This window comes from Alosa alosa, chromosome 8 (genome assembly GCF_017589495.1).
Source record: "Alosa alosa isolate M-15738 ecotype Scorff River chromosome 8, AALO_Geno_1.1, whole genome shotgun sequence".
In the NCBI taxonomy this organism is placed as follows: Eukaryota; Metazoa; Chordata; class Actinopteri; order Clupeiformes; family Clupeidae; genus Alosa; species Alosa alosa.
This window is the reverse complement of record NC_063196.1, coordinates 10,402,525-10,427,984: the sequence shown is the minus strand read 5'-3', so window position 1 is coordinate 10,427,984 and position 25,460 is coordinate 10,402,525. Positions and strand designations below refer to the sequence as shown.

The 25,460-nt window shown below is 40.0% G+C and overlaps 2 protein-coding genes across 6 annotated transcripts; one reads left to right on the top strand and one right to left on the bottom strand.

Moving 5' to 3' along the window:
* The first annotated feature begins 2,809 nt into the window (after window positions 1-2,809).
* On the top strand, window positions 2,810-9,001 carry nme6 (NME/NM23 nucleoside diphosphate kinase 6). 4 transcript variants are annotated; one of them, XM_048251294.1, is made up of 6 exons: window positions 2,810-2,830; window positions 5,487-5,597; window positions 5,928-6,030; window positions 6,594-6,633; window positions 7,688-7,848; window positions 8,431-9,001. In XM_048251294.1, the coding sequence occupies exons 2-6, from the start codon at window positions 5,496-5,498 to the stop codon at window positions 8,580-8,582; spliced, it is 558 nt and encodes a 185-aa protein (XP_048107251.1). In that variant the 5' UTR covers window positions 2,810-2,830; window positions 5,487-5,495; the 3' UTR covers window positions 8,583-9,001. The 4 variants fall into 4 exon arrangements, with proteins under 4 accessions (XP_048107251.1, XP_048107249.1, XP_048107250.1 ...); XM_048251292.1 differs by lacking the exon at window positions 2,810-2,830 and adding an exon at window positions 2,945-2,974; XM_048251293.1 differs by lacking the exon at window positions 2,810-2,830 and adding an exon at window positions 4,305-4,325.
* Window position 9,002: 1 nt separating this feature from the next.
* baalcb (BAALC binder of MAP3K1 and KLF4 b) lies at window positions 9,003-20,496 on the bottom strand. 2 transcript variants are annotated; one of them, XM_048251296.1, is made up of 5 exons: window positions 20,389-20,496; window positions 19,639-19,760; window positions 18,603-19,120; window positions 15,975-16,165; window positions 9,003-9,836 (listed from the first exon to the last, which is right to left on the bottom strand). In XM_048251296.1, exons 3-5 carry the CDS (start codon window positions 18,784-18,786, stop codon window positions 9,663-9,665), a joined length of 549 nt encoding a protein of 182 aa, XP_048107253.1. In that variant the 5' UTR covers window positions 18,787-19,120; window positions 19,639-19,760; window positions 20,389-20,496; the 3' UTR covers window positions 9,003-9,662. The 2 variants fall into 2 exon arrangements, with proteins under 2 accessions (XP_048107253.1, XP_048107254.1); XM_048251297.1 differs by lacking the exon at window positions 19,639-19,760 and having other exon boundaries at window positions 20,389-20,475.
* Window positions 20,497-25,460: the final 4,964 nt, after the last annotated feature.

Here is a 25,460-nt window from a genome sequence, read left to right as displayed (position 1 = left end):
CACAGATTTGCCAGCTATAGCCATGGCCAGCCCGATTTATTCAAGTGAGTTTTATTTTTTCCTCCTTCTCCATAGAGATCATGTCACTCTCAGGATGTGATATAATTTCCCCCGAGACAGCGAAAACTCGGTACAGTTCCCCTCCGAAAAAGCAGAGGGGGAGCTTCCCCCCAGCACTGGACCCCCAACAGCTGTCTCCATTAGAGTTCTTGTTAGGCTGCTGGGTGGGATGGCTTCCCTCTTTACACAGGGAGAGAGATGCCTCCTCCAGTTGCCTCATTCATGGAACCTTTCACTGTGCGCAAGGATGGTTAATTCAATTCAGTTCAATTTCATTGATTAACATACAAAAATGTTACATAAAAAATAGAAATGGTCAGGTCTCAAAGTGCTTTAGATATAGCTCAAGGCCTGAAGTTGAATCCTAGAGTAAGCACAAGGCAAGGATGGCAAGGAGAAACCCCCAGGATGTTCCTTAAGGCCTTGCATCAGCCAGCTGACTCCAACGCCAGCGTCTTGACAGCAGGTGCACCCCTTCTTGGCTGTCTCAAGAGTGATACCCTTAGCCTTAGTCACGCAAAAATCCACTCTCGCTAGTGCACATTTGTTTGTGGTGTTTCAACAGGGATGGGTGACTCTAAAAGACCAACACTCCCTGGCTCAACACGTGAACATGTGTCGGTGCTCTACAGTTACACTAGAGGCATATGCTTTATGTACTGCATTCCTGTTCAACAGAAAGTTTGCCAAGTAAATACTGTGGGAGAAAAAGAAAATGGGAATAAAAAAGAGAAGTAGTTATACTCAAACTAAACTACTGACTAATCTGTACTGGATCAAGCTGATTGTTAAATGTCTTTATGCTGATGCTGAGGTTTCATTCCTCAGATTCCATGCATTCAACCTATTCACAATACAATAGTATTCTTTTACTGGCAATAGAGTGTGTAGCCTACTATCATCCTATTGTGATTTGTTATATTTTTCAGATGGAAACTTGCCTATGGCCTGGCTCGGCTATTCTTTGAACAAATATATCAAAACAATATAAATACGTTCTTTGTGTTGCGATGTGCAGAGGTAAATTGTCCATATTACAACCTAATTGATTTGGATAGATTACTCTAACCACTATAATTGTAGAAATATAACCCAGTGTCCACTCATTAACTGCTGAATGACTGGAGGTGATGTCCTTCATCGGGCACGCCAGTTGCTCCTGCCTTTGGTTGATACAGCTGTCCGCTGGAACCCTGTCCCACGTTGAAAAGGGGATAGAAGTAGAAAGGTTAAAGGTCAGATGCGTTTAAGCTAAAAGTTCAAAACAGGTGGGAATCCCGTGGAGGAGTGGAGAAGAGGAAGCCACTTCTTTCACGTGAGTTTGAAATGAAGAAACAGCAGAAGCAACATATAGAAAACATCTGACAAGAGCCTTCAAAGAGTTTTACAAAGAAAGACTATGGTAATGATCTAATTACATGGTTTGTTAAAGTTCAACTGTAATTTATCCAATCTAGTCTTTTATTACATTTATAATCTCAGTAAAGAATCTCAGAAAAGAATTTGTATCATGTATTGAATAACACATATTTATTTCTAGGAGCTTTATTGGGTTTTCTATTGTTTAAATCAGTGTTTCTCAAACTTTTTCAGACCAAGGACCACTTAATCAATAAAAATAGCCTCACGGACCACCTAGCTAAAAAAAAAAAACATACTTCAACAGTAAATTACACAATAGGCCTACTCACTGATTGTCTTTGCACCTTGCTTATTGTGTCAGAGAATTTATATGATTTAAACTGGCATGCCTTACATAGGCAGTGTTGCAGAAATGTTTGGATTTACATACATTCGATATTGCAAACAACTCATCTATATTATATTTTACCACGTCTGCTCACGGACCACTTGGGCTAGCTTGCGGACCACCAGTGGTCCCCGGACCACACTTTGAGAAACACTGGTCTAAATAGATAGGAATAGATTTTTCTGTAGGTTCCATTGCCCAGTTACCAAATGGTCATGGAACAGGAAGTGAACATCTGCCCCTCCCACATTTCTTTGGCAACGACACATGAAACAAGTTGGGTGTCAAATTGGGATGACGTATGCTGTCTTAATTGGTGTCAGCCAACCCTGTTGTAAAGGTTGTCAGCTCTTCCACTGACAAGGGGAGCAGTGATGTCCAACACTGTGAGCCTCCCGGGATACTGAGTTCATCAGGTCACTGTGGGGTATATTTACCATTTATGATGGTAGCTAGCAAGCGCTTGCAAAACAGTTTAACAATGAATTGCTGTGAGAGCTTCTCACCTCATATACAAATAACATTAATGTGCACAGCTGAATCACCATGATTATCTCTTATACTCTTACTTTGGAAAATGAAAAAAAAAAAAAAATCATTAAAATGTATGAAATGACAATGGCAATTTGTGGAAATATGTTACATCTGTTTCTATTCATCAGCATGTAAACCAAAATATTCTTCTAAGTGAGACCACACAACATTATTTCCCTAAATACACATGGAATCCTGAGAGAGAGAGAAGTATTGAAACATCTGAACAAAAAGATTACTTTATGATGTCATATAAGCAATCCATGAATGATTGGCTGTGCACATTTGTGTTGATGAGGAAATTAGATATATTTGTATGTATTTGATACTTTGATATTGGAGTTTTCTTTTTATCACTAGTGTCATCCTGACTTGTCAGCTCTATGTTCTTGAACATCCCTCACACATAGTCTGCATCCCTCCAAAAGAGATGACAGCTGTGAAGTCATCTGAGGTCACATGCTAAAGGTCACATGGTGGAAGCAGGTGGGTTAAGCATTTAGTCTCCTTTACCCTCTCTCACAGACAGAGAGAGAGAGAGAGAGAAAGAAAGAAAGAAAGAAAGAAAAGAAAGAAAGAAAGAAAGAAAGAAAGAACGAACGAAAGAACGAACGAAAGAACGAACGAACGGTAATGGTTGCAATTCTTAAATGTCACCTTTATAAGATACAGTAGCATCTTTCACAAACCTGACTCAGTCATTGTCATGCCAAAGCAGACCAAAATTATGTTTATTTTTGCTAAGTGGATAATCCACACATTGGCCTATGAATTGATATTGTGACTGACAATCTGAAAACCCATTTGTAAATTTAATATAGAATTCTATAATTTCACCTAAAAAAAAAAAAAAAAAAACATACTTCAACAGTAAATTACACAATAGGCCTACTCACTGATTGTCTTTTGCACCTTGCTTATTGTGTCAGAGAATTTATATGATTTAAACTGGCATGCCTTACATAGGCAGTGTTGCAGAAAATGTTTGGATTTACATACATTCGATGTTGCAAAACAACTCATCTATATTATATTTTACCATCAGCCTGCTCACGGACCACTTGGGTTAGCTTACTTGGACCACCAGTGGTCCCCGGACCACACTTTGAGAAACACTGGTCTAAATAGATAGGAATAGATTTTTCTGTAGGTTCCATTGCCCAGTTACCAAATGGTCATGGAACAGGAAGTGAACATCTGCCCCTCCCACATTTCTTTGGCAACGACACATGAAACAAGTTGGGTGTCAAATTGGGATGACGTATGCTGTCTTAATTGGTGTCAGCCAACCCTGTTGTAAAGGTTGTCAGCTCTTCCACTGACAAGGGGAGCAGTGATGTCCAACACTGTGAGCCTCCCGGGATACTGAGTTCATCAGGTCACTGTGGGGTATATTTACCATTTATGATGGTAGCTAGCAAGCGCTTGCAAAACAGTTTAACAATGAATTGCTGTGAGAGCTTCTCACCTCATATACAAATAACATTAATGTGCACAGCTGAATCACCATGATTATCTCTTATACTCTTACTTTGGAAAATGAAAAAAAAAAAAAATCATTAAAATGTATGAAATGACAATGGCAATTTGTGGGAAATATGTTACATCTGTTTCTATTCATCAGCATGTAAACCAAAATATTCTTCTAAGTGAGACCACACAACATTATTTCCCTAAATACACATGGAATCCTGAGAGAGAAGAAGTATTGAAACATCTGAACAAAAAAGATTACTTTATGATGTCATATAAGCAATCCATGAATGATTGGCTGTGCACATTTGTGTTGATGAGGAAATTAGATATATTTGTATGTATTTGATACTTTGATATTGGAGTTTTCTTTTTATCACTAGTGTCATCCTGACTTGTCAGCTCTATGTTCTTGAACATCCCTCACACATAGTCTGCATCCTCCAAAAGAGATGACAGCTGTGAAGTCATCTGAGGTCACATGCTAAAGGTCACATGGTGGAAGCAGGTGGGTTAAGCATTTAGTCTCCTTTACCCTCTCTCACAGACAGAGAGAGAGAGAGAGAAAAAAGAAAGAAAGAAAGAAAGAAAGAAAGAAAGAAAGAAAGAAAGAAAGAAAGAACTTAACGAAAGAAACCTAACGGTAAAAGAACGAACGGTAATGGTTGCAATTCTTAAATGTCACCTTTATAAGATACAGTAGCATCTTTCACAAACCTGACTCAGTCATTGTCATGCCAAAGCAGACCAAAATTATGTTTATTTTTGCTAAGTGGATAATCCACACATTGGCCTATGAATTGATATTGTGACTGACAATCTGAAAACCCATTTGTAAATTTAATATAGAATTCTATAATTTCACCTAAAAAAAAATAAAAAAAACATTTAGGCCTATAGCCTAATCATTATGCCTACTACCATTACATTTTTATATTCAAGCATACTGAGTAGTCTTCCAAACTGTCTTATGTTATTATATTAACTGATTTAATGCATGTTCAAGTGATACGATTTCAAATAAATACTGTATATCTATATGTTTTAAATGTGGAATGATTTCCTTTTCATGTACGTGTTCGATGTACCGCCATTCAAAGAATAGTCCACCAACACAAAAGTACATTAAGATAATACATGGAACTAAAGTTAGAAGGATGTTTTTCAGGGGATTGTAAATGTCGACGGACCACCTGTGCTGTGTGCGCGCTCTACGCCCAGCTGTTTACATTTATGTTATTTTGACAGCTTATTTTTGAACAAGTCTGGGACGTATTGATAGTTTTCAAAGGTAACCTTGGTCAACTCAAAAGTTACACTGACTTAAGCTTTTAAACCATATGAATGAAATAAAACAAGACGACAGTCTTCTTCATTTAGCTAGTGTAGTGCAAGTTGTGTTTTACCCTTTCTGTTTTATCGAATGCCACCTGAATACAATAGCTAACGTTATTTGTTTGCAATGTTATGTTATTCGTGCAATCCACTGTCTATGGTGCAATCCTACTCGAGGAATGTTGTCAGCCGGTTATCTGTTTTATAACAGTAACGTCTTCAGATTTGAAAATGGTATCGATTTTGGCCAAATGTGTTCAACATTGAGTGTTATCTTGGTCCTACTCAACTATAAGTGTTCTGTCTTAACATGCTGATATGAACTGTTTTACAGTAATTGAGCATGGGTTCGTTAGGACACCTAGGCCTACGATATGGAAAAGTCCTGCAGCTCACCCTTGCGGTAATCAAACCGGATGCAGTGGCGCATCCTCTTATCATGGAGGTGGGAATCAAATTCCATTTTTGTGACATAGCCTACTGTAACCTATTGTATGTTCATCCGTCGTTAGCAAATTACCCGCACGGCACACGTCGGTGGGCTGGTTACACATTGCCTGCCTATCAAAACGGGAGGTGTCACCATAAAATATGTGCATTTTCATTTTATTTGCAATGTTGTGTTTGCAGCATGCTTCATAATGCAACATTCTAAACCCTCTAAATTCAGCCAATGCAGCACCATGAATTTTGATTAGGTGTCAGGGGAATAGTTTCTCGTCAAGTTCAATTCTGTGACAAGTTATATTCTCTGTTTTTCTTTTGTTCTTACCAGGCTCTCCATCAGAAAATACTGGAACACAAATTCAGTATTGTCAAGTCGAAGGACTTAGTGTGGCAAAGACAAGACTCAGAGAGGTTTTATGCTGAACATGAAGGTAGAGGTTTTTATGGCTATCAACATAAATCAGGAAAGTGCTCAATGCATTCTATTGAACATTTACCTTGAGCAGACACTGAACCCTAAAACTGCTCCTGATGTGCAGGTTGCTGTCTGGCATGGCAGTCTCTGCCGTTTATGAGTGAGTGTAAGGAATACAATTGAAAAGTCCTTGTTGTAAATTGTAAAGCGGAGAAGGAGAAGAGTGCTGGAGAAATGCAGTTCATTTACATTAGTCTTATTCTGGTGTGAAAAACTAACTTACAGATGGAAAAAAAAAGTTGAGCATGATGTTGACATGTACATCATCCTGGAGGGTAGTTTGTGTATGAAGCTATTTTATAAAACATGAATGAAGATATGAAAGATGCTGAACGTAGTTGAAGTTTGTATGACTGTAACTCAGCTGTCATAGGCTGCCATAAAAGAAGTTATGCTTAGTTCCATGAACTTTTACAGCACGGCTGTTCTTAGTACAGAGTTTCCTGAAAATACTATGCTGCTGCCGGAAATATGCTATTTTGGCAGCACAAATCATCTTGGTTATTCTCATGTCCTCAGGGCGGTTCTTCTATCAAAGGCTTGTTGAGTTCATGTCAAGGTAGGCATTTCTTGTGCTGTGCACATACTGCTTCCAAACTTTTACCACACAGAGAGAGAATCATTTCCTTGATTGTCATTCTGTTTCAAATCAGATCGAATCCAGGAAAATAGTTTGCACACCGACTCAGATTTTGCTTAGAGTTTGTCTACATGATGTTTTGGTCCCAAAACTGCAGACAGTGACAGCAGACAGACATTGCTGCAACAACGTTATCTGTTTTGACATGGAAGGACCCTTGATAAACTGCAGCTGGATTGTTCAAAGATTAAAGCAAGACTGTTATAATGACCATCGACTTCACTTTGTGAGGATTATCACGGTATTGCTAAAATAGAGTGTCATGAATTACACATCAGATTTACCTCACAACAACATAAAATAAGTCCACATCCATCCATGTTTTCATTTCAGTAAGAATTTCAAGCATGATCGAAGTTTGAGTTCTTATAGAGCTCAGTGCCGCTTATGTGTCTACATGCGAGGGATTTAGAGAGCGGATCAAAAGATGGAGATGGCCGTTTACGTCACTCGCTTGCTTAGGTGAAGTGGTTACCATAGCAGCCTGTCCTCGGGCTGTTCCTCAGTACCCCGGACTGCTGGATGGTGAGGAACTGTCAGTGGGCAGCAGAATGTTGCTTCAGCCTGAGGGTGTGATATTTAACAAGAGCCAATTCAAGAGAGCAGTTCCTATTTACAGTAGCCATATTCCCTAGCTCTCCTTAGTCGTTATGTGAACCACAAAAGCATAGGGAAGAATTCAACCCGCTTGCTTCTAATACACAATTTCTATATTGTCTTCTTTTTGGTGTAATTGTTCAGAACAGTAATGTAGAAACATAATATGGAATAGTGTTTCATCTCTACAGTCCTCTATATTTTCTAGGTTGGTTTTTACAATCTCTGTATTCCCAACTGTGTTTTGCCTTATGTCTGCACAAATAACCATTTTGTAAAACTACTGATGTCAGTGCTTTAACATTTACAATAAGAGGGGTTCATTGAATGGTTGTCATGGCATCTTGGTATCTGATGGTATCTTTTCATTCCCTAGTGGACCAATGAGGGCATATATCCTTGCCAGGGAGGATGCAATTAGCTACTGGCGCGAACTAATGGGTCCCACCAAAGTGTTTCGGGCACGCTATACCTCTCCGGACACCATCCGAGCCCAGTTTGGACTTACTGACACCAGGAACACTACTCATGGCTCAGGTATAGAGATGCAGTTTCAAAGCCACCTCAAAGACAGTCTTTTTCAGGCTACTGCATTAAAGTCTTGATTGCCCCATATTCCTTCACTGTGAACCATTTAAACTTCCATGTTCTTTTTAGTGTGCTCCACTGCTGAATCTCTTCAAAGAGCAGAAATGTATCAGCAAAGTGCTAGGGGTGATGGGTAAAGACTGCAATCAAAAATGATGACGGAGGGACATTTCATTGAGTTCACTCTTGTCCTACCTTTTGACCATCTCTCTTTGTTAGGAAAGAAGGAGACGTTTCTTTTTCTTTTGGCGGTGACTCTCTTTCCCATCCTACTCGATTGGATGAATAAACTGGAAAATGGGGAAAAGGCTGCTGAACAAAATTGTGATTGCTGTTTTAACATCTTTTCATGCCAAACAAAAACAGACCAGTTACTGTACATCCAGACCAGTCTTCACAGGGTGATACCGGAGTGCAATTTTGTGTACCCAGCAGAGGCATTCATGACTTCTTCACTTAAGGCCCGACCGTCTTCTGCCTCTCTCTCCTACAGTCTCCTCTTACTTCACTTGCTCTCTCTTCTCCCTACAGACTCTGCAGAATCCGCCCAGAGGGAGATCACATTCTTCTTCCCAGAATTCCACGTTCAGGAGTGGATGGAGAGGCTGGAGCCGTCCTTCAGGGCGGGACAGGTGAAGTACGACCAGCAGAAGCAGATTCATATGCTGTCAGGACAGAGCTGACCATAAACCCCATAATATGGACCAAAATGGACTGACCCCATAGTGGACAGCTGTCTGTCATTGTCCCAAAGCACAGCATCAGCATAAGAATCACAACAGGCATGAACGGACAACATACTGTACCTCATCTGGACCATGGTGTGACAGACTTTGTGTGGTGTTATGGGTAATTTTACTCTCGAATTATAACATATATGTCAAAGGGATGTACATTATTGTCCAGAACATGTAAGCTGAAAATAATTTTGCTCTTGTTGGGACTGTTTGATATTGAATGCATTACGCTTTTGACTGGAAATGTGAATCCCAAATGTAGGCCAAGATAATGTTATTTTGCACACAACAAGGCATGTTCTTGGTAGATGAGCAGACATACACACAAACTCATTAGACTTGACTCATTAAAAGTCCAGCTATGACTTCAGTGATTGTTTTTATTATGTATACTAAATTCACATAATACAAAATAGCCGTTAAAACCTATTACTATTAATCTGCGCTTCAGTGTTATAAACATATCCACATGATTAGACTTCACCAGGGTCTTGAGGCATCTAAAGGCTTGATCATGTTCACAATCCACGTGACTTGATTGTCATCCTTCCAATATAAGAATCAAAGAAATCCAGAATTTGTCCAGAATTGTGCCAGTAAGGGTGGGCAGCATTTGGAGCACTTTACCTCCCCAGTCACGTTGAAACTAATCATAACCAACAACAGTGATGATTCGCACAACAAGTTTTTTTTTTTTTTAGCAGAATGTCCTTTTCTTCTTTTCTTTTCAAGTATCTCTTTTTCGCACACTGAACCATCAAAGTGGCTGACGTCAAAAATAATCATTTTGAAAAAACAACAAAGAAAAAACACACAATTAAAACCACTACAGGGCCCTTTTTTCAATTTACTAAGATAGAAGCGTAAGAGAGTGATTATTAAGTGCCGTCTCCATCCTTTCTGTTTGGTCCCCATCTGCCCACCAGCACATACAGCACTTGTGTTCATCATCTATCAGTCAGCAGTGAATGATTCAGACGGGCATGCTTCTCGTCAAAGCCCCTCGGGAAAAAACCTGCTCGGGACTTATTTCAGAGTGGAGTCCGCCACAACGTCCTTGAGAGTCTCCACGGGGGTCATTACCTCGTACGTGGTGTGCGATTTCTCCTTGATCTTCCCACTCTTGTCCACCTGACGGATGCTTTGGGTCACAGTGATGGTCACCTGTTTGGTGGACATCTTGTTGTCTTGCCATTTGGTCTATGAGGGAGAAAGAAAGGTCCAATATAGCATTAGAAGTTGGAAAAGAAAACAATTCCTGTCTTACCACCATGATGTAATTCTGAGAACATTAAACATAAATTATATCAGCTTTTAGTATGAAGACTCATGAGTGAGGAAAAAAGGTCAAATGTAGCATTGGCATATCAGTGAAAAGTCTTTCAAATTTCCACATTGACCACAATGACTTTGACTGTCTTTACCACAATGTACTCATAAAATGAGTGATAAGTAATGCAATTCTTTTTGCTCAAGAGCCAGCTCAACTTTAAAGAATGAATTTAAAGTATTTCCATTTCCAAACTATTATGCAAATTACATTTTTCTCAGATTTTCCTAAATACAGTAGTTGATGCAAATGACAGTCAGTATCATTTTCAAGTCATCAACCGTTAGAGTATCATTCAAATTTTATTGAACAAACCTCACAATGATAACAGTATTTTTTTTTTTCAAAAACAAAATGCACTGTTCCAACTGTTCCAAATTATTATGCACAACAGAGTTTCAAGACATTTTATAGGTTGAAGAAATACAAATGATCATTTGTTGAATTTGCAGCATTAGGAGGCCATAAAAATTAAATAAAGTTGTTTCAATCAAAAACATCAAAACAGGCCAAGTTACATGTTAACATAGGATTATTTTGCGCACAACAAGGCATGTTCTTGGTAGATGAGCAGACATACACACAAACTCATTAGACTTGACTCATTAAAAGTCCAGCTATGACTTCAGTGATTGTTTTTATTATGTATACTAAATTCACATAATACAAAATAGCCGTTAAAACCTATTACTATTAATCTGCGCTTCAGTGTTATAAACATATCCACATGATTAGACTTCACCAGGGTCTTGAGGCATCTAAAGGCTTGATCATGTTCACAATCCACGTGACTTGATTGTCATCCTTCCAATATAAGAATCAAAGAAATCCAGAATTTGTCCAGAATTGTGCCAGTAAGGGTGGGCAGCATTTGGAGCACTCTTACCTCCCCAGTCACGTTGAAACTAATCATAACCAACAACAGTGATGATTCGCACAACAAGTTTTTTTTTTTTTTTAGCAGAATGTCCTTTTCTTCTTTTCTTTTCAAGTATCTCTTTTTCGCACACTGAACCATCAAAGTGGCTGACGTCAAAAATAATCATTTTTCCAACATAGGACTCCTTCATTGATATCACCTTCACAATTCTTGCATCCATTGTGAGTTCTTGGAGAGTTTCTACTTTAATGCCAAATTGCCAAACTTAGAGGGCTGATGTCAAAACATAATTTAGAAAAACTCATTCATGCATTTATTTCCAGCAGGGTTGATTACTGCAATGGACTGTTCACAGGCCTTCCTAAAAAGACTATTAAACAGCTTCAGGTGATACAAAATGCAGCAGCTAAGAATCTAACAAAAACTAAAAGAACTGACCACATTACTCCAATTCTTAAGTCCCTGCACTGGCTTCCAGTAAGTCACAGAATTGACGTTTATAAATCAGTAAATGCAGCAGGACCTAAATACTTATCAGACATGCTTCAGCAGTACACACCTTTTTGTTCTCGCAGGTCCCAGGTGAAAATCCTGTTAGTAAAATCTACTGTTAGAACTAAACATGGTGAAGCAGCTTTTAGCTGCTATGCGGCTCAGCTCTGGAACCAACTTTCGGATGACATCAAAAAGGCCCCAACTGTAGCCAGTTTTAAATATAGACTTAAGAGTGTGTCCGTGAGAGGACCAGGCGGGGGTGATACATGCTACGTCACCGATTTTGATAAAACTTGGACAGTTTGAAGGGTCCACCTAAAAACTCAAAAAGCCAAAATAGTACAACATTTGAAACAACCCACGGGCCCCCATCCTTGTTTTAGGCCAAAAAAACTAAAAAAAAAGGCTCAAAATTGCATAAAATGTTGACATCCCTCCTGCTGTCAGATTTAAACACAGCAAAGTAACAATCCATGCCATCAAAGGTGCATCCAAGGTTAGTTTAAAACTGGAGTTACAAGGCGTAAGGTATATAGTATAGTATAAGTATATATACTTTTTTGATCCCGTGAGGGAATCAAAATGAGTGAATTAGTGAAACACAAACAGCACACCGTGAACACACAGTGAGGTGAAGCACACACTAATCCCGGCGCAGTGAGCTGCCTGCTTCAACGGCGGCGCTCGGGGAGCAGTGAGGGGTTAGGTGCCTTGCTCAAGGGCACTTCAGCCGCAGCCCACTGGTCAGGGCTCGAACCGGCAACCCTCTAGTTACAAGTCCAGAGTGCTAACCAGTGGGCCACGGCTGACACAGGTGTGACTGGTGTCAGTCCAGGACTGCACGTATCCACTATGTCACATGCCTTTTGGCGAATACCCAAAAAATAGCAATATTCAGACCTGAATATCTCCGATGAGCAGCCTCCTTTTTTCAAAATTCTTTCTTCACATGAAAGGGCCATCTGTGGACTTTAAAAATCAAAAGAAAAATGCTCGGCCTTTTTATTATTTTTTGTCGCTGTAACCGACTAAATAGTGTGATCCAGCCAGTGATTTAAAATACATATCTATTTCAATGATTGGTTGAAACATAATGTTTAGGTCATTTATGGTGGACAAATGGAGATATATTATCATCAATCATGTCTACTGATCAAATCCAAGCTACATTTAATGTCCTGAGTGCAATATATTCCTGAAGGTAGCTCAAAATGACATCATTGGATGACATACGCCAGTATGCCCGTAGGTCCAATATTTGCAAATGTGATGTCTCCAACATATCTCAGGGCTAGAAACAGTCACTTGGATTCAAATAATAACTTGTAACATTTTGGTAGCCAAAGGTCAAGGTCACTGACCTTATGTATATCCCTTTGTGGTGGATAAATCTAAAAAAAATCCCTGACACAATTTCATATGTGATACAACTATTCACTTTGACTCACAGATAACAAATATTTGAATCTGGTGGCCAAAGGTTGAGGTCAAGGACCTTGCATTCCTGAGAAAATTATATATCATAAATGCCTGTAGGGATTTTTATCAAATTTGGTACACTTTTGTCTTCATCATTCATCGGTGACCTCCAGAAGGTATCTGGTATCTGGCATCTCAGAACCAGCTCCCTCCACACTCATGATAGGTTGTCTACCAACCAATACGACACATTTTTTGGTAATTTGTCTTCTTTGCTATGGCCGAGCAAACTGCAATCCCATGATACGGGCACCCACAAATACCAACAAATTCTTCAGTTAATCATCTTTTTTGCTGTGGCCATTTATGATCCCATCAGCAACTATACAACAAACAAAACACCAACCCTTGATGAGGGCACCAAGAAGTACCACCAAAGTCTTTGTTCATTCCTCTTCTTTGCTCCCACAGTTTCTGATCCAATCAGCAACATAAACAGACCAACTGTAAACCCTTGATGTGGGCACCCACAAATACCTACACATTCTTCAGTCAATCCTCTTCATTGCTGTGGTGGTTTATTATCTGATCATTAACATACCCAGTCAAACCGCAAGCCTTTGATGCAGACACCAACACATATTTAGATACCAACTACCAATCAATGTCACAAATTCTTCAGCCATTCCTCTTCATTACTGTGGACACTTATGACCTGATCAACAACATACACAGCCGACACGCAAGCCCAACTACCACTCCAGAAACACAGCAGGAGCGTCTCAGTCAATTCAGGTTACAACATGACCCCAAATAGCATGTGAGTGCCATAGCCATTGGCTTGCCTTTTCAGCAGCCTCCGATATTTGTTACAGCTCCTTTCAGTGACTGTCCTCAAAAAAGGAGAAGAAGTTTTGTGGCTGATTATATTTGGGTGGTGAAAGGTCAATATTACTGTCACCTCACAAAAAAAAACTATTTCACTATTCACTAAAAAATATTTTTACAACTTGAACATGATATCCTGAAAACACAGAGTATTGTTATTATTGTTATTATGACATGATAATAACCTTGTTATTTTTCATGTGATAAATGGTTTTAACATGGGAAAAAATTAATCTAGTTTGGCATTACTCCATTAGCACTGTTCCATTAGCCCAACGCAGCAGACAGGAGTTAAAGTGGGTGGAACACAGTTCCGCCACCTCGGATAATTCAATAATAAATATATTCTTTCATACCAACAATACAGCGCGATGATATTGTTAAAATAAATGGGGAGTTAATTTCCGCGTGTACAGAGGTGACCAAGAAGCTATCAATTCTTGTCCAAAAAGTATTGCTACACCACGATACTCAATAAAATATCTTGGTATGTGTGTACAGGGCCTAAGTTGTGCTAAATTTGAAACAACTCCCTCAAGGTGTTTCCAGGATATTGTGTTCAAGGTGTAAAAATACAGTAGACCCATGCTGTTTTTTTGAGAGGTCACAGTAACATTGACCACTCAAATCCAATCAGTTCATCTTTGGGTATAAGTGACTGTGTGTGCCGAATTTGAAAGAAAAAAAAAACTTCCTATAGGCATTCCTCACAAGAATGTGAGGTCACAATGACCTTGAACTATGACCTTTGACCATCAAATTCAAATTAATTTGTTATCTGTGAGTGAAAAGCCCTTTCCAAAGCAAGCTACACTCTCTCCCTAGCCACTTGCACTACTAACCAAGTGTTAAAGGAACACGCCAACATTTTGGGAAATTATCTTACTGTCTCTGCCAGAGTTAGATAAGATGATACATACCCTTCTCGTCTCTGTGCGTGCAGTACCCCAGTCTGAAGCACCCACTGTTAGCATAGCTTAGCATAGTTCATTAAGGTGAGCAGTTCCAACTAGCCTATAGCACCCAAAAGTGATAAAAGAACTCCAACATTTTCCCATTTACATGGGGAACTTGATTTATCTGTAAGGGTGATTCCCACCTGAGTGCACACCGGAACTGAGGGGAGTGGGTAGGGATTGGTTTCAGAAAGGGCCAGTGTGAATGTATCACATTTGAAATTATGTCAGGGATTTTTAGAGGTTTATTCACCACTATGGGATGTACATAAGGTCACAGTGACCTTGACCTTTGACCATCAAAATCTTACAAGTTATTATTTGAGTCCATGTGACTGTTTCTAGCCCTGAGATATGTTGGAGATATCACATTTGCAAAAATTAGACCTACGGGTATACTGGTGTATGTCACCCAATGATGTCATTTTGAGCTACCTTAAGGAATATATTGCACTCAGGACATTAAATGTAGCTTGGATTTGATCAGCAGACATGATTAATGATAATATATCTCCATTTGTCCACCATAAATGACCTAAGCATTATTTTTAAACCTATCATTGAAGTAGATATGTATTTGAAAACACTGGCTGGATCACACTATTTAGGCGGTTACCACAAAAAAAATAATAAAAAGGCAGAGCATTTTTCTTTTGATTTATGAAGTCCACAGATGGCCCTTTCATGTGCAGAAAGGATTTTGAAAAAAGGAGGTTGCTCATCGGAGATATTCAGGTTTGAATATTGCTATTTTTGGGGTATTCGCCAAAAAGTATGTGACATAGTGGACATGTGCAGTCCTGGACTGACACCCGTCACACCCTACGCCTTGTAACTCCAGTTTTAAACTAACCTTGGATGCACCTTTGATGGCATGGATTGTTACTTTGCTGTGTTTAAATCTGACAGCAGGAGGGATGTCAACATTGTATGCAATTTTGGGCCTTTTTTTGAGGTTTTTTGGCCTAAAACAAGGACGGCGGCCTAACTCCCCCTGGGTTGTTTCAAATTTTGTACTATTTTGACTTTTTGAGTTTTTAGGTGGACCCTTTAAACTGGCCAAGTTTTATCGAAATCGGTGACGTAGCATGTATCACCCCCGCCTGGTCCTCTCATGGACACACTCTTAAGACCAACCAAACTGTTCTCAGATGCTTTCTGCTAACTACGCTGAGTTTCAAATTCTGAATCTGCCTTGAAAATTATTCTACCCTGTCTTTTATTACTTTTATCACTTTTCTTTACTACTTTTGCCTTTGTTTTTTTTCTTATTAATTACTTGTTACCTGTGTTTACTTGTGTTAATATCCCATAAAAAAATGAAGGGTGCAGTGTAGTGGAGCACCACCTCTAACAGCAGGGGTACTCACTATCTCTTCTGTGCATAAGACACTTCTCTTCTGGACAGTGGTGGCGCCAGGGGAGGCGACAGGCTCATGGAGGGGGATGGTTGACCCAGGGTTGACCCCTGCTTTGGTGTCCACCAGGGCCACCTCAGATATGGCAGAGCACACCTTCAGGTAGGCCTGGGCAGGGGCCGGCAGACCGTCATCAAAGAAGTCTGTCGGCAGGAACACCAACGAACACAGTGTTATTGGAACACCAATGGAGTTGACAACATAAACAACAGGGTGCACAGATTTACAGTTATGGTCCAAAGCAACTTACAGTATATGACCACTACATTAGTTAAAATATATTGTTTCAAATAAAGTTGAAAAGCTATAATAGTAATAGTAGTGATAATAAGAAGTAATATAGTAATAATAATAGTAGTAATAATAATAATTTATTTAAGACGATACTCTATGACTTCTTTTGTTATATGTGACGGTCTTAAGCAACATTTTCCCTGACAGCTAGTTTTACAATACTTTACTGTAAATAACTAAACATTATTTGCCTACATAGGCCAACGGTCGGTTATCAAATGTCTTTTGAATGGACTTCTTATGGTCAGCAAGCAGATTTGTCTGGGCAGACATGTTTCATTCTCTCATGTAACACTACTTGATATTGTTTAATTAAATAAAGTTAAACAATATCATTGCAGACCTAGCAGCTGCTACCAGCAAACTTTATTCATTATTTTTCACAACTGCCTAAATATACATTTTCAAAGTGTGTTTTTAAGTGACCGTGCTGCCCAGAAATCATGTTCAGCTACCATTTGCTTTGATCTGTGCGATTTAACTGTCCTATTTTCAGATGCATCCACGCTGTGAGATCAGACATGGGGAATTTTCCGGCAGTAAAGTCGGCCAGCGGGTGTTCTCAAAGCGCACTCTCAAAACTGCTTAAATGAAAGATAGGATCTGCATGAGGAAAACCAAACAATCCAGTAATGACCAAAAAAATTGGTCTTGTATCCTTGTGCAGGCATTCACCAACAGTGTCTTTGTAGTCAAGGCTGTCAAAATCATGTGAATAAAAATAACTAACAAAATAAATAAATAAATGGGTTAATTTTGAATATAAAGTAAAGAAACCAGGCACCACCACTTCCCAAAGCAGACATATTTGTCAATTAACCCATCACATATGACAAGTCAAACGATAACTCTGCCTATTGCTCTCACAGCCTAAGCCCTTTTGTCTTCCCAGCCGTAACCACACAGAACACTAGCAGTGGTGGTTATTCTGACTTCCCTCTAAAGGCTGTTCCCCATAAAAGGGTATCTATTGTGGTTACTCAGAGAAGGGCCTTCTCATTGACTATTGCCCAGTGGTGCCCAAGTGCACCACCATCCAGAGTGTTGTGTGGCTTGGCTGTAGCCATTGCCATGGAAACTGCATGTCTTGTGCGTTAGATAGTAGGCTACCTCATCCTTCCTCTCTCACGCCCAGCCCCAGTATGGTTAACTTAAAAGCATTTATAAATATGATTGGCACAATATGCTCAATTTGTTTTATGGATATGACTGAAGATAGGATGTGTTTTATAATTTATAATTCACATCGTATAGTCTGCAGTGCCAAGAACTAGCTTATCTGCCAATATGTTAGCCCAGAATCCGATTTATGTGGACACACAAGGAATATGGTTCTGGCCAATGCGGTCTGTAGCGGTAGGCCTACAGAGAATGTACAGAAAGTGGACATTAGTCACTACACTTCTGCATGGAAGCTATAGACTATATAGCATTAACAATAACATAAGGAATTATCCGGAGTAAAATGCACTTTAGATCAATTTACGGATGATTGGGAGTACATACGTTGAGTTGACATCAAAATCATGTCATTCGGATGTGTTTTGAGAAAGTTCGATTTTACCGTTTTTAGTCAAAACTCGTTAGCCTGGAAGTGACCAGATCAAGCCAGTACCTTTCCGGAAATGTTGCTGCTGCAGCTGGCATCTTTAGGGGAAAGTCCGTAGGAGTCGATTGCCGAGTGTGGAGTAACATGCTCTGGAAATTCACAATTTCGTCGCCGTTTTTAAAAAAAAAAAAAACATAGTCCAGTATTTCTTTCGAAATTGAAATGAAGTTGTATGCAACAGCAAACCCTAGCTTACTAACAGGTTGGAATTTTGAAATGTCACATGACGTGATGTCGTGCAACGACGTGATGCAATCGACTCCTACGGACTTTCCCCTAAAGATGCCAGCTGCAGCAGCAACATTTCCAGAAAGGTATTGGCTTAATGAAATTCATTCTGGACTCTCTATCCGACCACATAAAGACCTCGGGATACTTCGGTTTGGCTTTAGGGACCCACTACCACGTAAGTGTAATGTTGTTTGGAACTGTAGAAGAGGTATAAAAATAGCGTTTTGTAGCGGCGAAATGACATGCCCTGGTCACTTCCAGGCTAACGAGTTTTGACTAAAAACGGTAAAATCGAACTTTCTCAAAACACATCCGAATGACATGATTTTGATGTCAACTCAGCGTATGTACTCCCATCCGTAAATTGATCTAAAGTGCATTTTACTCCGGATAACTCTTTAACATAACATAACTTTAACATTGACGATCACAATGTGCTCTCTCACCTATGTTAGCCGTTTTCTCAGGGGCGAAGCTCGCGTCCGAGGAGTTCTCCGAAGGGATGCTCTGGATGGACGAGAGCGGGATGTCCGTGTCCGTACTGTTCAGCCACGTGGACTCCGTCTCCTTGGTCCAGCTCTCCAGGTAGCGAGGCTCCAGGGCGTCAGTTCTGCTTCCCCCACAACCCATGCCTCTCTCTGGCTCTCAGCAGGGGTGGGGTGGGGGGCGTGTGAAGGTGTTAGGGTCCAGCAGTGCTGGGCTGAGTACCACTCAGGTGGACAGGATAGCCCCTGGGGGCAACAAGTAATCTCTACCTGACCCAGCTCTGCTTGCTAATGAGGCAGTTCACTACTACTCACACACCCGAAATCGCTCCGACAAGGAGTCTCAGGTGCTCTTCTCTGCTTTCCACATCCACTCAAGTGACCTGGTGTTACTGATGTCCTTCCAAGGGGAACGCAGGTCCTTAAATCTGTAACTCTGTAACTTAACTTGGCTGATGGACACCACAGCTCATATGTTTCTAAAGAATGGGCAAGAAAAAAAAGGTCATTCCATGAGCTCACTGTGGGGGCAAAGTGCAAAGTCTAAAAGTCTAACTATTTAACAATTTAATGACATGGCAAAATCAATTTGCTAATTTAACACCATGGGCAAGACCTTAATGGCAAACTTGATTGAGCTCATTGCTCCCACATGTCACATAATAGCTACAGTTTATGCACGAGAACTTTGCTTGTTGATAGACTGCACTTTGCTTGTCATTTAAATTAGGGGTCTTCACCTATGTTGTTTATAGGCCTATATACGCTATACATATGAAAAAAAAATTCTACTACTTGTATGAAAAAAATAGTAAGCCCTGTAGCATTTTAGTAGCCTATAATATTCATATTTTCATGCATGTAGTCTCCTAGTCTATCATTCATGATCACTATTATTAAGAGTTGAAAGGCAGATAGACTATAAGAGAACATGCTGCTGCACTTCTAAGCTAATTGAATATCAGATAAGAGCTGTGAAGCAAATTATCCATCAAACCTGTGATGTCCCCTTTGATTGATTTTTTTTCTGTACTTCCTCTTTCAAATTCAAGCAGGTTTAAGCACATCATCTGCTTAATAGGAGAGATGGATGCATGTCAATGCCACCATGGCTTTTTCCTGAAATGATAATACACCTTTTCTTATTCCTGTCACACCTAGCAGGCTATCTCCAGTTCATTAGTGGAACTGCCAGCAGTACCACTAATGCCTGTACACACACACCCACACACATGGGGATATGGTAGGACTAATATTATTCCAAGTAAGGAGTAGGTTATATAAAGTCACACTAGAGTAGATGAGGAGTTATAAGGAGAGACCGGACTTCGCTGTATGAACACAGCTAAATTGTAAACAATTGGAGTCATATCTCCAGATTCAGGCACGTGGCTTTTACACATAAAGCATATGCTGTGTGGTGTAGGCTACTACGACGGTAGAATTCGACATCATCAAACAATATGATTTCACAAAGAAATAATATTAAGAAAAACGCATGACTCTGTTGCCCGTAGCCTGCTAAAACACCGAAACGTGGATGATTTAAAATAATATAACAATCACTGCCGAGGGATGATTTAGGCTATGCCAATCCAGACGGTTTACACAACATTGATCAGTTCTGACTATTTGCATTTAATTGCATTAGAGGTGAACACGACAATTTCACCGTCAAATAAAGCACCGATGAAATGTTAAGCAAAAGCCAGTAGCCTAAGCCAGCGTAATGTTGAAGGCTACTCACTGAACACTGTTTGTCATTTTCGTTTCTTCACCAATTCCTTCGCGTAGCGTGGTGGAAATACATCAACCCTCAGTTATTATGGATGGACATCCTTCGCTACTGATGCAGAGACACTCCCCCACCCCACCCATCTTCTCTTTCTCTCTCTCTCTCTCTCTCTCTCTATGTGTGTGCCTGAGCGGAGTTTTTTTTATTTGATTTGATCTAAGCATGTCTGTCTTTTCTGTATTCACGTTGGCTGATGGGTGTTTGTTGGTTAGTAGGCTACATCAAATAACAATGTAAGACGAAAACATTACATTTATGTAAGGTTCATCATCACAATAAAACAAATACAAATAAATTAATAAATAATAATAGTAAAAAATAGTAAAAACCTCACAATTTGTTTGTAAACCCATGCATGTAAGCCAATAATGACGCATCAATTGACACATAAAGTGGCCTACTTCCAGTAATGGCCTCTTCAGAATGATTCACAGGCTGTGCATTGGTTGTTGTGAGTTTACACACATTTAGACAACAACAACAAACAATAAAGGTGTGTGTGTGTGTGTGTGTGTGTGTGTGTGTGTGTGTGAGAGAGAGAGAGAGAGAGAGAGAGAGAGAGAGAGAGAGAGAGAGAGTGTGTGTGTGTGGGTGGATGTGTTACTGAGTTGGGTATAATAAATGTACAAAAAATTGTAGATTCTCTTCCAGAAGTAAACATTCTTTAATTCATTCTCCATATGCTCATAGTTTACAGATAGGCATACAACTTCAGGAGGAGTATTCAAGAACCTACTGAACAAACATTTGATGAGCCTTGTCCCATTATTTGGTAGGTGATCACTATGTAAGGGATAACGGCCACCGAGTTGTCGTGTTATAGGCTACAGAATTAATGGACGAGGCGGAGGCAAAGAACTCCCCGACACGCAGCGAAGTACATGATGATATATGCAACATGTATTGCATCCTTAATCATACCCTCCTCACTGGGTATACACAATGCAATTTGAGCAGTTCTGAATTTCATGTCATCATCACCCAGAGGCACAGATGCACAGGACATGGACTCTTCTGATCACTTCAGAAAATGATGCATGCAATCTACCAAGGAATAGTAGAACATTTTGTATGGATTTGCAAGGCTTAAATGGGCATTTTAGATATCTTTTTCTGTTTTCAGAAGAAAACAAATTGTTGACTGGGCTTATATCTTTACCATCTCTCCAAAAGTGCATCTTATTGATTTTCTTAGGGTGTGTTATGAAATCAATAGGCTACTACCCCAAGGTGCTCATGGTTTTGAATAACTATGGTCAATTCTGCAGTCATTCTCATTCCTGTTACCAATCTGCAGCTTTTAAAGACTAAGACCCCAGAGATTTAATGTGAAATCCAAATGTAGGCGATTAATTACATGTAGCCTAATGTTTGGTAGTTAAAATCAATAATTAGCATCTTGCTGTTTTCTTCAGTTGAGTACTCTACTAATTGCTTGTTAGGCAGTGCAGTACTTTTGTGAGCGGGGAGCACAGCACAAATCACACCAGAATGAGAGGTCATGACTCTCAGAACAGCATGTTGCTGATTATGAGATGGAAAGCTGACATGGATATGGAGGTAATTCAAAACCAAAGCCTTAGTTGTTATAAACTGTATTGTAGGTGTTTTAGCTATATGTATACGTCTTTAATAGAGCAATTTTATACAGTGAGGAAGACGGAACACATTTTCATGGTCACATCTGTCACCTCATGCTATCAACCACTAGGGGGAGCTCCAATGACTTGTTTTTCTGACTAGTGTTTCCTTAGTGGGATGTCTGTCCAGTGGATTTTAGTCCAGTTGGGATTCAGTCTTTTATTAACACAGGCAAGGCAAAGGTCACCTTCTAATGTGACCCAAAGTGGGTAAAGTCTGGATGTCTTTAAGGTATTTCAGAAGTTAATGGTCATCTGCCACAACCCTTCCTAAACATTGTTCAGCTGTCATTTCCGTAAGAAATAGTACGTTTTCAAACTTACTTACGGATTATCGCCCAATCCAAATAGGCCACCAAAAGGCAGGAGTTTGCCGATGGGAGGCTTCGAAATGTCTTCCTCCATCAGTGACAAAACCTCAGAGAAATGAGTGTGTGGGATGAGTGGGATGTTGTGGGCATAGGAGTGTGACAGAGAGTGCATACGGTCGCACAAGACCTACATCAGTTGTGACAGCCATGACACTGGGTAATGCTCATTTCACATGGTGATGTATGGGGCCTTGCACTAGAGAGAGAGGGAGAGAGAGAGAGTCATGGTTGGCAGGAAGGGTGTATAGGGGAAGTGACTCAGATCAAACTCAATCAGGAAGAGGAGGAAAAGCGAGTCTAAAAAGACAAGTCACAAAGACTCAAATGGATCCATCTGTACTGAGGGGTGCTGCACTATAGGTTCCTAAAAAGACTGTTGAGGGTGATGTAGCTGATTACATTATTGATTTCTGTGTCCCTCACTGATGAGGGTCAATGAGGTAAAATTGTTGGTATTCTTGGGTACTTCCTAAACCTAAAGAAACCCACAAACACATGAATAAATAAACAAGTAATAAACTAAAGTTACCAATATAAAATGATTGTGTATTGTCTGAAGTTTGCAAACATTTCAGGGCGGCAGGCCCAGGTATTCAACATCATCAATTCTAGTCATTATTTATTATTTATCTAGTCATTTATTTGTCTCTGATGTATTTCTTTATAAATAATTAATATTTTAAATTAGATATGACTTTATTTCATCATATTTGCACAGGAACCTTTCTTAACCATTATTTTCCTGTTACTGATAGTTTTATTGTTTCATTACAGAGTAAGATGCATATGACATGACATCTAGCAAATGTTTCACGTTGTTCAATGCAAAATATGTCAAATTTTTTATATTTGGTGGATAGCCTTGCAGCTATTAAAATGATGTGTAACAATCACGTTATAAGTATGTCCCATGGCTTTCATACTTTGTTCTTGTATAACCTGTAGCCCAAATCAAAGTACTATAAATAGTACTGTGTAAGTAACCAACAAGCTGTTTCTTACTATGCACTAGTTCACTGCAAGGTCTGCGTACTGCGTACTTTACAGTGTGACCCAAAAACTTTGTCTTAAATGTACAGCTGACTGGTATAGAAGAGTTTCCTCCAGTAGGGGGCAGTATAAGCAGTGTTTTGCATCTTTGCTTCTTCATGAAGATTAGTATGCAAGAGAAAACGAGACATGATCTCCCTTTTAAGACCAAACATCCATTTCAAAGCAGTCATTATTCAAGGCTGATTTAGTGCTCATCATTAACTTGCAGGAGCTGTTCAACTGGATATTTGAGGGATATTTGGCTGCGATTTCAGAAGTGTCTGTTATCTGTTATAACTGAAAGCAATTTATTCCCCCCTACAAAGTCACTTCTGACATCAATGGAATAATTCTTTCTTTGTGTTGTTGACTCACTCTTACAGCATTTGGTATACCAGGGCATGACAAATTTCTACTCCACTTCAATATTTTTTATACTCTCCCTTCTTGAGACCAAAACATGACATATATGCACATCCTCACATCCCGAGATGAATATTTATTTTATTCATCTCTGATGAGGTTTCCTAGAGCAATCACAGTTGGTTCCCATCTCTCCTCGCTGGTTCCGAGAATCTCTTGGCCAGCAACCGTGACAAGAGGCCGGTGACAGTCATTCACTGACAGCGGTGCCGCGCCAAGACTGCCCGGCTGCCGCCAGCAGCTCCTCTGGGTGTCGTGCCACGTCATGCCACTGCCTCGGGGCTTGGTCCATTTCATCAATCAGCCCAGGGGCCAATGCCTCTTCTTCCTTTACGAGAGATGCCAGAGGAGGCGAGCCGTGCAACCCCCACTAAGAGGCAGGAAACACACATGCATTATGCACACACGCACGTAAACACGTAGTCACATACACGCATACACACACATACATACACACACACACACACACACACACACACAGAAACACTCACACACTCACTTCACCAATTCAGCTAAGTCTGAACTGCATCTCATTAAGACAAACAACAAATGCACAAATGCATACACACACACACACACAGACATGCACACACAAACATACATGCACGCACGCACGCACACACACACGCACGCGCACCTACACACACATACATACACACACACACATACAGACACTCACACACTTACTTCACCAATTCAGCTAAGTCTGAACTGCATCTCATTAAGACAAACAACATACGCACACACACAGACATGCACACACAAACATACATGCACGCACGCACACACACACACACACACACACACACACACACACACACACACACACACACACACACACACACACACCTTTCATACAGCAAACATTTGTCTGCATTTCAGCAACTCACAAAATAACTTCTCTTGTGGAGTAGAGGTTTGGTCATCGAACGTGTTGTATGGGAGAATTGACTGGTCCTCGGAGATGTGTCTAAGACAGATGGGAGGTCCCTCTCCATACCCCCAAAATGCCCATCAGAACACTGCTGGACCACTCAGCATCCCTTGTGACTGACTCTCAGCGAAAAAGATTTTTAATTTGGGTTTGGGGATCAATACCATTATATCCAGATGGAGCTGTTTAATGCTGGCTCTTGATTTCTTTTTATTGCTGTAAATTAAATGTGTGATCGGAGAGACCCTTTAGAAATGCTGACCCTGCCACTGACTAAGGCTTTTGGAAAGAATGAAAGGGCCGGGGTTTTAAAAGTCACACTTGACCTGAAGAACTAATTCATATTATCATAACAAAAACAATGGGCGCTTGACAGATTTATGTCAACTCCTTTTAAAGTTTTGGAAGACACCCTCGGGCATCTTCAGCCCCTCTGGTTCTGCTTGATATTTCGTTCTCTAGTTCTCTCAGGCGCCTCGTTTTATTCCGTGGCCTTTGCCAAAGTGGACCATAAAAACAAAAACAAAAAAAATCTGCTTTTGCAGTTTGTGTTTCTGCTTTTGTGCTGTTTTGTTTTATCCCTCTGTGCACTCTCACAGCAAAGTAATCCGTTTCCAAAGCTGG